General features: G+C 41.6%; 1 protein-coding gene across 2 annotated transcripts in view; it reads left to right on the forward strand.

The window, feature by feature from the left end:
- Positions 1-12,802, forward strand: part of DGKQ (diacylglycerol kinase theta) — a 96,299-nt gene that overhangs the window by 56,288 nt on the left and 27,209 nt on the right. Inside the window, exons 8-11 of one of the 2 annotated variants that reach the window (XM_086479892.1) lie at positions 9,517-9,565; positions 9,638-9,776; positions 11,277-11,500; positions 12,359-12,449. In XM_086479892.1, the coding sequence (XP_086336018.1) occupies positions 9,517-9,565; positions 9,638-9,776; positions 11,277-11,500; positions 12,359-12,449 (503 nt within the window). The remainder of the gene's footprint in view (positions 1-9,516; positions 9,566-9,637; positions 9,777-11,276; positions 11,501-12,358; positions 12,450-12,802) is intronic. The other variant, XM_086479893.1, reaches the window with a different exon arrangement.

The raw sequence follows: 12,802 nt of genomic DNA on the forward strand, positions 1-12,802 counted from the left end.
ACCCCTTCCCCCCTTCCGTCTCTTGGTGGACACCCAGCCCCCATGGTCTCTCCAGCAGTCATCATGGACCTCCTGGTCCCTCCAGTAGTCATCTCTGCCAGGTGCCTCACTCAGAGATGCCTGCGCATGTGGCTCCCAGCCCACTTACCTAGTGTGCCAGTGAGTCCAGCCTGATGTTTGCAGGTGCTCGCACAACAGCGGTCAGTGTGGCTGCTGCCACTATGGACACATGGGTCACAGTGACCTGCGGTCCCACTTCAGTTGCTGCACTCAGGAAAACACATGGGTGCAGAGGAGTGGAAACCGCACCCACAAAAAGAGTTAGAAATAGAATTTAATGTGAAGACAGGATAGACTGTGCTGATCAGGTGCAGGGTATGGTCTGGCAGACGTGCCAGCCAGCATCCTCTTTACCTGTGACTAGCTTCTTTTCCTTATCCCTCTGTTTTCCCATACTTGTTCCTTCCCAAAACACCTTGATCCCTCCCTACCCCTGGCTTTGGTTCCTCCCCTAAACATCGCCTAACAACTCTACAATCCTAGAATGCTCTCCCCTGCATCTCATAGAGACCCACACCCTGAGTGACCTCCTCAGTTGGTGAAGTGACCCACAGAGCTTCTCCTGCAGCCTCCCCTGGTGGGTGCTACTCCCAGCCCATGGAGCTGATGCCCTTGCATCAGGGCAGGGCATGGCTTCTCTGATAACTTCTCTGACAATGTTACTGGGGTTCACCTGCCAGCCATTGTGCTTCTGTGCCTCTCTGTGCATGTGGAGTCATAACCTATCAAACATGACAGAGCCCCACGTTAGGAGTAAGGATGTGATGTTTGCCTGTCAGAGCCCTCTGAGGGACTTTCATTGAGGCAGTTTCACAAAGTGGCAAATACAGGTAATTTATTAAGGTGACAGATATAACAAATGCAGAACTGATGGTGAGTGCACTTACTGCAATAGCGCTAATATACTATAACAAAGCTGGCCAAGTTTTCCCAGGTGTCCTACGCAGTTCTTACCAAGAAGGCATCCTTATCTTGGGTGGAGGAAGAGCCAACATAGCCCATCAACCGTCTCTTCTAGATCTTCAGTCCCTTTCGCCCAATTTTTAACCTCTACTCTCCCCTTTTTATTCTCTAATTCTTTGTTTCTCCTCCCATGTGTTATGTCTAGCATGATTTAGGCAGAGAGTTGAGTAACATTGTCATGTGTGTATGGCATGATCTCTATAATTCTCATTAACATAAGCAGGGTTGTTAACTGTAATATCAATTTTCCAGATAATTAAGCAAAAGTTTCACTACAGGGCATCATGGCCTTCAGAGTTTTGTGCTGAAACTGGTTTTCTGCTTGGTTCCTCACTTTTTAGCCAAACAGAGCAGTCTTGCCACCACAAGGCTCCCTCTTTCAGCTGTTAGCACCTCTCGCAAGGTCTGTAGAAGGGAGAAGCAGATACCAGCAATCTTAACCTTTTGCTGTTTTTTTGCCAGATGAGCAAGTTGCTCAGCTCTCGTCCTGGCTTTATCCGGGGCATGACAAACACATTGCTTTACTTTGCTTAAGTCGAACCTTACAAGCCTGGCACTTTTCCACTCAGAGGCACAGTTTTAGTGTGCTGGACCTCTTCCACCCATCTCTAGATGATACCATTTGTGTAATATGGATCAAGAGGGAGCTGCTCATTAGCTTCTGTGTATTGACTCAATACATCTGCCCCATCTTTTGAGATGTTACCATGCTTTTCTTCAGGAGTGTCTGAACTGAATTATATTGCAGAATGTTGTAGCTTTTCTTAATCCCAGCTGTACATGTTTTACAGATGCATATTTTTAAAACAGTGAAAAGAAGTCAGAACAAATTGAGTAATATTGATTTGTAAAGACGTGCTTTTCCATAGGAAAAAAAACAATAGGAAAGGATGCAAGGATTAATACTGGAAGAAAATTTCGATTAGTGGTCCGCATTTGCTTTTGTTTCTTTGCTATTGTAGTAGGCTAGTTGAGTGAAGTGTGAAGTTAGAAGATGTAAATCTTAATTTTGGGAGCTTAAATGCGTTAACTTAACCATGAAACTTAGCCTATCAAGACACTGAAGCCAAAAGCATAAAATGACCATAAAAACAACCCTACACTTTCTGAGATGATAGATTGAACAGACTTACAGAGCAGGTTTGGAAAATTACTATAAATCCTTATGCCTGATAACTAAGCCATCTTTTAAGGACTTGTCTACACAGTGAACAATTAACTTGAGGAGAACTGGATGTTACAGGGATAGTAGGATGCTCTCATTAGTGTAGTTAGTTGTGTTGCCTGGGGAAGGAATTGAGCGCCAAAGTCCACTTTCATGCTGAAATAATTCTTGGTCATTCTGGGAATATATAACTGGTAAAACTGCTCTGTATTGACAGACCTCAGGTAGCTGGGGGTGGAGGTAAAGGAGGTTAAAAGTGCTTCTTAGGGGTGTGTGTTGTCTGTCCTTTCTGAGATGCGATGTTGCACTAGGTTTCAACCAGCACAGATTATTCTTGTCTTCCTGGAGGCAGAATTCATTGGTCTTGGCTAAGCAACCGCAGATGTAATCTATCAAACTTGAGAAGTCCAAGGCAAATTTTGAAAATCATTCCTATTATTTCATGGTAATATGAAGACTTAGTGGGGGGTCGGAGGGGGGGAAGTTAGTTTGTTGCATGTATGCAACAAATGAATCCCACAGGAGCTATCTCAGTAATTCCTGAAATAAAAAATGAGTTAGTAAGAGCTCTTACTTGTGTGTCAATCTGCAGGGATCTGGGAGCGTGAAGAGACATTAGATTCTGCCCTCACTGCTTGCCAGGAATCAATAAAAGCTGAGGGTACTTGACCACTGTATAGTGAGGCCTAGGCAGCTTTTATTTATTTTAAAGCTTATCCATCATAGATAGTGGTTGAGGGATGTTGCTTCTCCGTGTCCTCAACTTCCTTCCTCACGAAGACAAGTTTGCTTCACCTGCATTCGAAGATACTTTGAAAAAGAGGATTATGCTTAACTGTGTTGAATGAACTAGTGGCTTAAGTGTTGGAAGAGGTTGTATATTTCCTGTTCTTGGCTGAATTGCCTGCAACTGCTGGGAAAATAAAAATGAGCATTCTGAAAAATCACACATTCCTTTTCTTTTGCTTCACTTTCCCCATTGTGCATATCTTCCTTTCCTCTCCTTCCCTCAACCTTCTTCATCTGTCTTTTCTGACACTTGATATTGCCCACTGTTGTTCTCACTTCTCACCAAGATGTGTTTTGTGCTTTTCCTTGACTTATCTCTCCTGGTTACCCTCCTTCCCCAAGCACAATGTTTACTCTCCAGTTGCTTCCCCTTTGGCTTGATTCCATTTCAGTCTGGCTGTCCTTCTCTTTCTCCCTGAATCCTTTCCCCCCTCATCCTTGTTGTCTCATACCAGTTGGTAGTCAAAATGTTGGCTGTCCTAGATGTCAATTTCAAGGAAGCCAAGCACCTCTTCTTAACTACTTCCAGAAAATGTAATGAGGTTTTATGGAAAAACTTCAAGAAGAAAGACTGAAAAAATCTTCATGTAGTTCATCATTGCCAGAAGGCTATGGAGAGATATTTGCAAATGTTATTAGCTAGTGTTAATTTATTCCCTGCCTTAGAGGTCCTTATGACAAGGCTTACCACTTTAAAAATTTAACCATAGATATTTAAGAATGACATGGAGATCTATGCTTTTTGGGTTGTTTCTGTGATTATGCATTTTCTTTGCTTTAACATCCTGCTAGTCTTAATGCTTAGGTAAAGCTCCTCCATAGCAGACCACTGGCAATGTGTACAGACATTTCAGGAGGTGTGTTGAGGGCTCAGCAGACTTTCTTGCCATGTGTGTGTGTGTGTGCACAGTCTATTTGTCTGATGCGTGAAGAGCAAAGGGCATGGGCCTGACCTGGGAGTCTCTCTGCCCCGTGAGTGTGTCTCAGAACTCACTGCACGTGAACTGTCCGCTTCAGCATGTGCCCATCTTCCTCAGGACAAAATGCACCCAACAAGAGAAAACCTTCTCTGAAGGAGGTTTCAAAGGAATCTGTCAGAGGAGAGAAATGGGGGCTGTGGTGCTGTCAGCAGACATACTTTCTACAGCCCCTCTTTTTCCAGGCAGTGATCTGCTCAGGTGGCTGTTCACCTGCTTAGTAATGGAAGTAAAGTGTTCTTGTATTAGATAGACCCAAGTAGTTGGCTTAGTGCTTGCTTATGTCTTGTCCCAGACCTGCTGACTGTATGGAAGAAACCTTCCCTGTAATTCTACAAGCAGGAGCAAACTGTTTTCAGGAAGAAGCAAAGACAGCATGTGTGGATTTGAGGCATTTTTCCTCTAAAGATACTTAAGAAAATGTTCAGCCTTCGTAAAAAAGGGTCGTTGTACTCTGCTAAAGCTGCTTACAGATAACTAAGCATGTCACATGTCCCTCTGAAACAGATTTAAATTGATTTGGAGACCTAAAGCTAGAGGAATAAGCAGGTGAAACCAAATAAAGTGGTGATACATATGGCAGATGCTTGAAGAAGTTCTATAAGCCACCCTGGAGGAGAAGGGTAAAGAGGTGGGCTACCAGTATGGGAGAATGGCTATTAACGCAGCTTTGTGCTCCAAAACTGTCTTGGAACTAGGGGTATTTGAGCTGCTCATGAAAACAAGTTCAGAGAAGTGGCACACCTGCAAATGGTTCTCCTGGAGAGGAACAGCTGGAGAAAAGAAGAATCTGGGATACTGAAAGACTCTCTTCAAGGCTAGTAAAAGAAAAAATACACAATTCTTACCTCCTTTATTGCTGCCTTGTAGGTTATGAATGCTAATACTGAAATAAACCAAATTTTGCCAGTTGCTGTTGTAATTTGAAGTAGCAGTGACTAGAAGAGGAGAGCAGAGGGCATGTAGATAGCACAGGTTTTGTTGGGAAGAATGGTTCTTGGTAAGTGGTATTGCTAGAATTGAGTCTTTTTAAGAGTAAATTCCACCAATATGATGCTGTAGGCCTCTAGCTTTCTTCTCTGGCAAAAACATTCAGGACTACACCATTTTCCTATCTCTGCCCCAAGTTGCACATAAATCCTTTCAGAAGCCATGTCCTGTCTGTGGGGATTTGGAAGTCAAAGGACATGAACTTTGGACTCATCAAATTCTGTTTATCGTTTTCCCAGGAAAACTTGGTATCTTAGCCACCAAAATCAAATTCTATAGTTTGGTAAATTATGCCTGGAGTTGACCTTTTTGAGTTGTTTTCCCCTTGAAAAGCATAAGCATGAAGAACAGGTTTTTTTCCACACAGTATCCCATGATAAGAAAAGAAATAATGTGTTTTTCAGGAGAAGGTCCTTATACTGTGTAGCCTGATCCACAGGAAAAGATATTCAGCAGTGAAGTTTCAATGTTATAAAACAGGCAGTAACTCCTTTAAAAAACAAAATTTGTTTGTGCATCTGTTGCATATTAGCAAGATTTTTTTTATACTAAGTAGTGGTATGTAGACTTCAATTCTATGATTGGATCATTTTCTAATATTTAAAAATTGGAACAGAAGGGAGAAAGAGCTTTATCTGACTTTAAAAGTGATTGTAGTTGAGCTTCTTTCCAAGGCTAGTTAGACAAATCAGACTGGCATAAGACACCTCTTAGCTTTCATGTTGTGGATGTACACTTGAATTAGTTGGGAAGTGTTTTTCTGGATGACCAGTTGTGGTCAAATAAGTAGCTGTTTGTTCTTTTGTTAATGTGGCCCCAGAAGCTCATGTGCAAGAAAGCCATCTTTCATCAGCTTGCAGTAAAAGTGACCTGTGTGAGGACAATGACAAAGTTAAACATGATTTAATTTGAGCTTGTTTTGTGTGACAGATACCAGATTACCTTAAGGAAAGCAGGACTGAGCATACTGTGTGTTTAGCTAAGGAACGTACTTGAGCTTAGGACATTACTACTGGTCTCTAGATCTAAACTCCTCCTTGCAAACCAGTTTCTTTTAAGAGGCAAGCCAACTTTTTGCAATATTTGTCTGGTTTTAAGGAGTGGAGAGCTCATAAAAAAATCTCCAGTTAAAATTGCTAAGGATTTTCTCAGGCCAGCTAGTATCTAACAAGAGCAGACTACAAAGGCAGTTTGAATGAAAACAAGTACTAAAACTTGGGTGAATGTTTTTATTCTCAGATGGTTGTCTGCTCTTTGGATTGCTAGAGAAAACAGTAGAGATTTTGAAAGTTCATACTCAAAACATCAGCTATGCTGTCAGTAACGACCATTTGCTGTGTTTTTTCAAGTTGTGCTAGCCTTAAAGAAGGTCACCCAGGTCTTTTGGTTAAAATTCATCTATGCTAAAGTCACCATGGAGATCACTCTGACAGAATCTAAGAGTTTCACTTTTTCTAACGTTCACCAGCAGGGTTTAAAGCAGTGGATCACTTTCTGACGTGTGCAATAGTCTCAATGCAGTGGCAATAGAGTTTCAAGGATACTTTAGAAGTGAGAGCTGATGGCGTTTAAGTGTTCCTTATATTGTGACTAAAAAAAAATTGGCAACAGACACAACCACTAAATTGATAAATGGAAAACCGAAAAGCCAAATCCACCTGATAATACTACTTTTCATATTAAAAATAATACTTGAAAAGTCCTAATGTATCATATCATATAACCCAAGCTTGCTTCTCCAGTAGAGTAATTCACTTTCCGTTGCTGTAGAGAGTGTACGTTGCATATGGAAATTGCGTGATTATTTTTCTTAAACAGGTGTTGTAAAAGGTTTCAGCTAACTACTTGCAAAAGAGTACTTGAAGAATAGTCATATAGGAAGGAAGAAATCAGAGCTGTGCTTCCAAAGTTCATTGTTCTTGACAGGAGACGGAAGTAAACCTTCAAAACCAGAAGACCAAAGATCTGTGATGTTGCAGATATCATTTAGAAAAGCAGTAATTTTTGCTTCTTCAATTTGACTTCCATTTAGGGTTTTAGTTCTTTTGCTTCCTGCTTAAACCCTTTGTGCTTTCACATCAATGTCCAAGTGAAAACCAGTAACAAGTGAAGTCCCTCAAGGGTCTGTAGTGGGACCAGTGCTTTTTTTTATTTTCATCAATGACAGATAGTGGGATTGAGTGAACCCTCAGTAAGTTTGCAGATGACACCAAGCTGAGTGGTGAAGTTGATTTGCTAGAGGAAAGGAATGCCATCCAGAGGAACCTTGGTAAACTTGAGAGATGGGCCCATGCAGGCCTCGTGAGGTTCAACAAGGCCAAGTGCAAGGTCCTGCACCTGGGTCAGGGTAATCTGCTATACCAGTACAGGCTGGGGGATGAAGGGCTTGCGAGCAGCCCTGCTGAGAAGGACTTGGGGGTCCTGGTGCATGAAAAATTGGATATGTGCCCACAGTGTGGGCTCACAGACCAGAAGGCCAGCTGTATCCTAGGCTGCATCAAAAAAAGCATGGCCAGCAGGTCAAGGGAGGTGATTCTTCCCCTCTACTCTGATCTCATGAGACCTCACCTGGAGTACTTTGTCCAGCTCTGGAGTCCTCAGAATGAGAAAGACATGGACCTGTTGGATCAGTTCCAGGGGAGGGCCATAAAAACAATTAAGGGGCTGGAACACCTGTTCTGTGAAGAAAGGCTAGAGAGTTGGGGTTGTTCAGCCTGGAGAAGGCTCCGGGGAGACCTTATAGCAGCCATTCAGTACTTAAAGGGGGTGTATAAAAAAGATGTAGAGAGACTTTTTACCAGGGCCTGTAGTGACAGGACAAGGGACAACCATTTTAAACTGAAAGAGGGGAGATTTAGATTGGACATAAGAAAGAAATTTTTTATGATGGGGGTGGTGAGACACAGGAACAGGTTGCCCATAGAGGCGATAGAAGCCTCATCCCTGGAAGCATTCAAGGGCAGCTTAGACAGGGCTTTGAGCAACCTGATATAGTGAGAAATGTCCATGGCAGGGTGTTTGGACTAGATCATCTTTGAAGGTCCCTTCCAATCCAAGCTATTCTATGATCTTATTTATTCTGTTTGTGTCTCTCTTTCTTTGTACAAACATCCGTTGTATAGGCTTCCCTTCACAGAGTCACAGCATGGCTGAGGTTGGAGGCAGTATGGAGATTGTCTATTCCAGCTCCCTGCTCAAGAAGGGTCAATCAGAGCAGTTTGTTCAGGGTCGTGTCCAGACAAGTTTTGAGTATCTTGGAGGATGGAAACTTTACAACCCTCCCTAGACAACCTGTTCCAGTGTCACAGTAGAAGAGGGATTTTTGTTAGATTTAAATATAATTTCTTGTGTTTCAGTTTGTGCCCGTTGCCTCTGTCTTTTCACCTTTATACCCTCCCATTAATTACTTATACACATTGCTTACATATCCCGCCCCCCTCCCCTGATCGTTCACTCTCCAACATGAACACTCCCAGCTCTCTCAGCCTCTCCTCATATGAGAGGTGCTCCAGTCCCGTCATCATCATCATGGGCCCTCTTTGCATTCTCTCCAGTAGACTCATGTCTTTTTTTGTACTGAAGAGCCCAGGACTGGGCACAGCTCTCCTAATGAGATTACAGCAAGGCTAAGTAGAGGGAAACAATAATCTCTGCCAAACTGCTAGCAATAATGTTAACTAATGCAGCCCAGGATGCTGCTGGACATCTTTGCTGTAAGGGCGTGTTGACTTCTGGTCAACTTGGTGTCCACCAGGATCCCCAGGGTGTCTCTGCCAAGCTGCTTTCCAGCCGTGAAAGAACCTGCAAAACTGAACAGCACCTCAAATCTCTTCATAAAGATGTGATCAGGAGAGGGCACAAGGTCTGTCTTGTTGGAATCTCCTTTTTGGTCTGGATTGATTAACTTGATTTGTTTCCACAGACGGTAAGGACACACATATTGGACTGATAACATTAATTTGTTCTTAAAACCTCTCAAAAACTGCCTATTCTGTGAGAATTTGGTTACACCTTGCTATTGCTCTTAAAATAGTCGGTTAAATAAGAGAGAAACTTTGTCATACAGTGGACTGTACCAGACCGAGTCGTAACTCAGCTTTGTGAATTGTGAACCTGAAATCCTTAACTCCTCGCCCTTTCAGAGATGTCTGTGCAACAACCTGTGCTCCATGGTTTGAGCAGGGATTTGATAAGGCTTTAGTGAAATGAAACACAGTGAAGAGTTGTAGTTCTTAATTTGCTGTACCTTCTTCTAGTTTTTCTGTTGTTCCTGTATTTTCTCCTGTTGTCTAACAGTTAACCAGCTGTTTTAAGGACTTGCCTTGGGAGAATGCTCTCAGAACCAGCAGTGCTTTGAGAGATGTTCTGAAGGTGGTGTCACTTGTCTTGATTTTCTGGTTGTTGAACTAGTCAATAATAAAATGCAGTCTTGAAGGTGAGGATGAAGAAGTGAGAACATAAGCAGTATAGTTGCACGTAAACACTTATATCAAAAGTCAAGATAAAACTATGGTTACTTGCAATACTGTTCCCGCTTTCCTCCATGAATGTACCCCTGTTTTAAATGAACAGTAACAAAACAAAAAAAAGATTCAGCCTCAAAGCTTATGATGAAGAAACAGTCAGTGGGTTAAAACCAGGTTCTTAATAGTTCCATTATATGCTTCCTATTCAGGTGGCTTTATGATTTGAGGGGTGTGTTATTGAAATACAGTAATTGTTTTCATTCAGGTAAACAAACATTAAAGATATTTGATGGGAATGATGCAGTGAAACGCAATCAATTTCGACTGATTTCAATTCCAAGGATTGCAAAAAATGAAGAAGTTGTGGTAAGATACCTGGTGAAGGTCAATATTCCAGTGTGATAAAGGGGCATATGATTGTGTATTACAATAGTCAAAAGCTAGCAGTTTTACAAATGTAACTCAACGACAACAAAATCTGTAAATGGGCTATGTAGTTTGACTTCAAACTACAGTGTAGTTTGACTTCTTCATGTACTGCTTTTGTTTTAGAGCATCTGAAGAAGTGGTGGCCTACATATGTGTAGCATAATAAGGACCACAGCATATCCCATGTTAAGCAATCATTCTCCTTCCCTGTGTGACACTGAAGTCTGATTTTACTAATGTGAGCAGTACTGGATAGTCAGGATCTTAAATTCAGTGATTTGATGTTTATCCTGGACAGCTACCGCTGTTGCATTTCAGTTAATCAGCTTTCAAGACTGAAGCTTGCCATAGTTACCTCCACTCCTTGGCTGTGAAAGTAATGAATTGTCAATCATACTGGCCGCTGCCTAGCTTTTCTGGTGCTCCATTGGTGTTGAAACCTGGCTCAATACTAAATCAAATGTTCTGTACAGATCTTAATTTACTGGGCTGGGCGGAGACCCCATGCTGTGCAGAAATGAAGCCCAGAGGGTGTGTGGGGTGGTGCACAGTAGAATTGAGGATGATGAGGACTCAAAGTCGTAAAGGACTTGGCACAAGAGTCTGGAGAATTTATTACATCAGAATTTTGACAGCTCAAACCTACAGCTCATTGAGATTTTTATCTTGATATTGTGCTCAAAATCAACAGAAGTTTTGAAGATGGTCTGTAGTGTTCTGCATGTCAGAGATCTTAAAGGAAGATTGTGTACAGTGCTGAAAACACTTTTTTTTAAGAGTGTTACTTGCCTTTCAAGCACATTTTATCAGGCTGCTGCTTATAATACCAGGGCAAATTAATACCTGTTCTCATAAGTGACTTACTGGGGTGTATTCGCTGCAGTGTCTGTTAGCAGAGATGCTTCAGGAATGGGCCAGTAATGAATGTAAAATTCCTGTGACTGTTCACATCTTCCAAGGACAACCCTTACCTTTCCTCTTCACGGGGGTGTGGGTTCAGGGCAGCCTTGTGGCTGAGAAGCTCACCAATTTTCAGCATCCTCCTATTGCAAGAAGATTGAGTATGTGGAGTTGGGCACAATCAAGTGTAATGTACCATTAAGTTTTGCATGCAGTGAGTGTAGCTTTATTGGTACTGAATTTTTACATTTGATCTTTGGAGTTACTATCTTTGGAGTGACTATCACTTGACAAAATACTGTGGACTGTGTTCAAATCAATTGATATATCAAGTTTTCTTTTTGTATCTTCCCCTAAAATATGTTTTCAAAACTTTGCTCTGGTTTTGTTTTTTGCCATTGGTATTTATCCACTGTTCTGCACTTAAAACATGTGTTAAAAGTTAGGTATATAAGTAAGGTATTATAAATTCTATGGCTATACAGGTATTAATGGTGTCTTTTCAAGAAAACGTTAATTCGTCTTGCTGTATTGTAGGAGGCTGCTTTGAGGGCATACTACATAAACGATGACCAGCAGGAGTATGACCTTCAGACCTTTACACAGCAAGCACTGCTGTCTGATGATGTTATCAACAGGAACGATGCTGCAGAAGACAGCAACTTAGGCTCAGTATTCCGAGAATCTGTTCCTGAAGCTTGGATCATCAGAGCCAAACCAAAGGATGAGGAAGTGATCAGAATTTATCCTGCCTGGCTGAAGTGGGTGTTTTCCTCCTTTATCACAGTGTTATCCTGCTTGGCTACATTTGTCCTCTGTAGTCTAGCCCAGTGTGTTTCAGTTACTTAAGTCCCACAAATGTAACAGAGAATGTAGTTTCTTCTTCTGGATTTCAGGATTCTTCTGTTTGTTTTTCTAAATGAGTAATATTTAGTATTTATAATAATTCCTTATTAAGTAATAATTAATAAAATTAATTTCTGTACCTGTAAACATGCTCATGGGTTTCTTTACGTGCATGGAACATACTGTGTAACTTGTGCAGTTCTGTTATTGGCCAAGAAGATGCAACTTTACGTTAACTGCATCTGTAAACAAATGATGACATACATATGTCACTTGAAAGCCTGATGGTTTTTTGGAAGAAATATTAAGTGGGAAGAATGCTGTGTAACTTCTGATACAAGAATAGGAGGGAAAAATAAAGAAAAAAAATCTGTTCCATTTACCACTGAGACAGTATACATTTTAAGCATATTTAGCAGTGGAAACAAGACTGGCTATTCATTCATTCAGCAGCAGCAGCAGTGGGATAAAATTTAAACATTTGTTCATTTTGCTAATTCAACAACGTTACCAGATTTTAGGAGAGACTTGCAGCTAATTCTGTGTGTAGGAAGAAACGAATTTGCAGTGCTACAGTTGTAATGACCAGAGATGAAAGTCTTTGCTTGTCTGTGGGGCTAATACTGCATCTGCCATGATCCTCAGTGAAGAATTTTCTTCAACTAACACAAATTTCTGCCTGCCACCATAGAAAATTTCCCACTTAGGTAAAAAATGTACACACAGGATAGGTCAAATGATTGTCCTAAAATAAGTATTTATTTTCTCTTTAGGGTGGGAATGGCATATGTTTCTCTACGAGTCAATAAGGATAGCACGACGCAGACTGTTATCAAAGAAGTGCTTCCATTACTTGGAAGGCAGGTAAACGAAAGGTCATAAGCATGTCCACCTGAGTGACCCTGACGTGGGGTGTATATGTTCTTTTTAGAAGAATTACGACTGGTCTTTTCATATTTGTCACATGTTTCCAGGGTTGCAATAGTCCTAGTAAATGGTTCAGCTCTTGGCTGTGACAGCATTTGTCGTCCGGCTGTGAGGGACTCGTGTGGTTCCTGGCAGTATAATTTGAAGAAGGGACAGTGGCACATGTGAGGAGGGTCTCGTTCCATCAATGCTGGCTGAGTGCCCCAGGAGATGGGGACCGGTCAGCCTGCTTTTGCCAAGCCTGGTTCCTGGGCCATCTTCTCAAAGAGCAGGTTCATTCCCAGTCCTGC

This window comes from Leptosomus discolor, chromosome Z (assembly GCF_034619465.1).
Source record: "Leptosomus discolor isolate bLepDis1 chromosome Z, bLepDis1.hap2, whole genome shotgun sequence".
NCBI classification, from domain to species: Eukaryota; Metazoa; Chordata; class Aves; order Leptosomiformes; family Leptosomidae; genus Leptosomus; species Leptosomus discolor.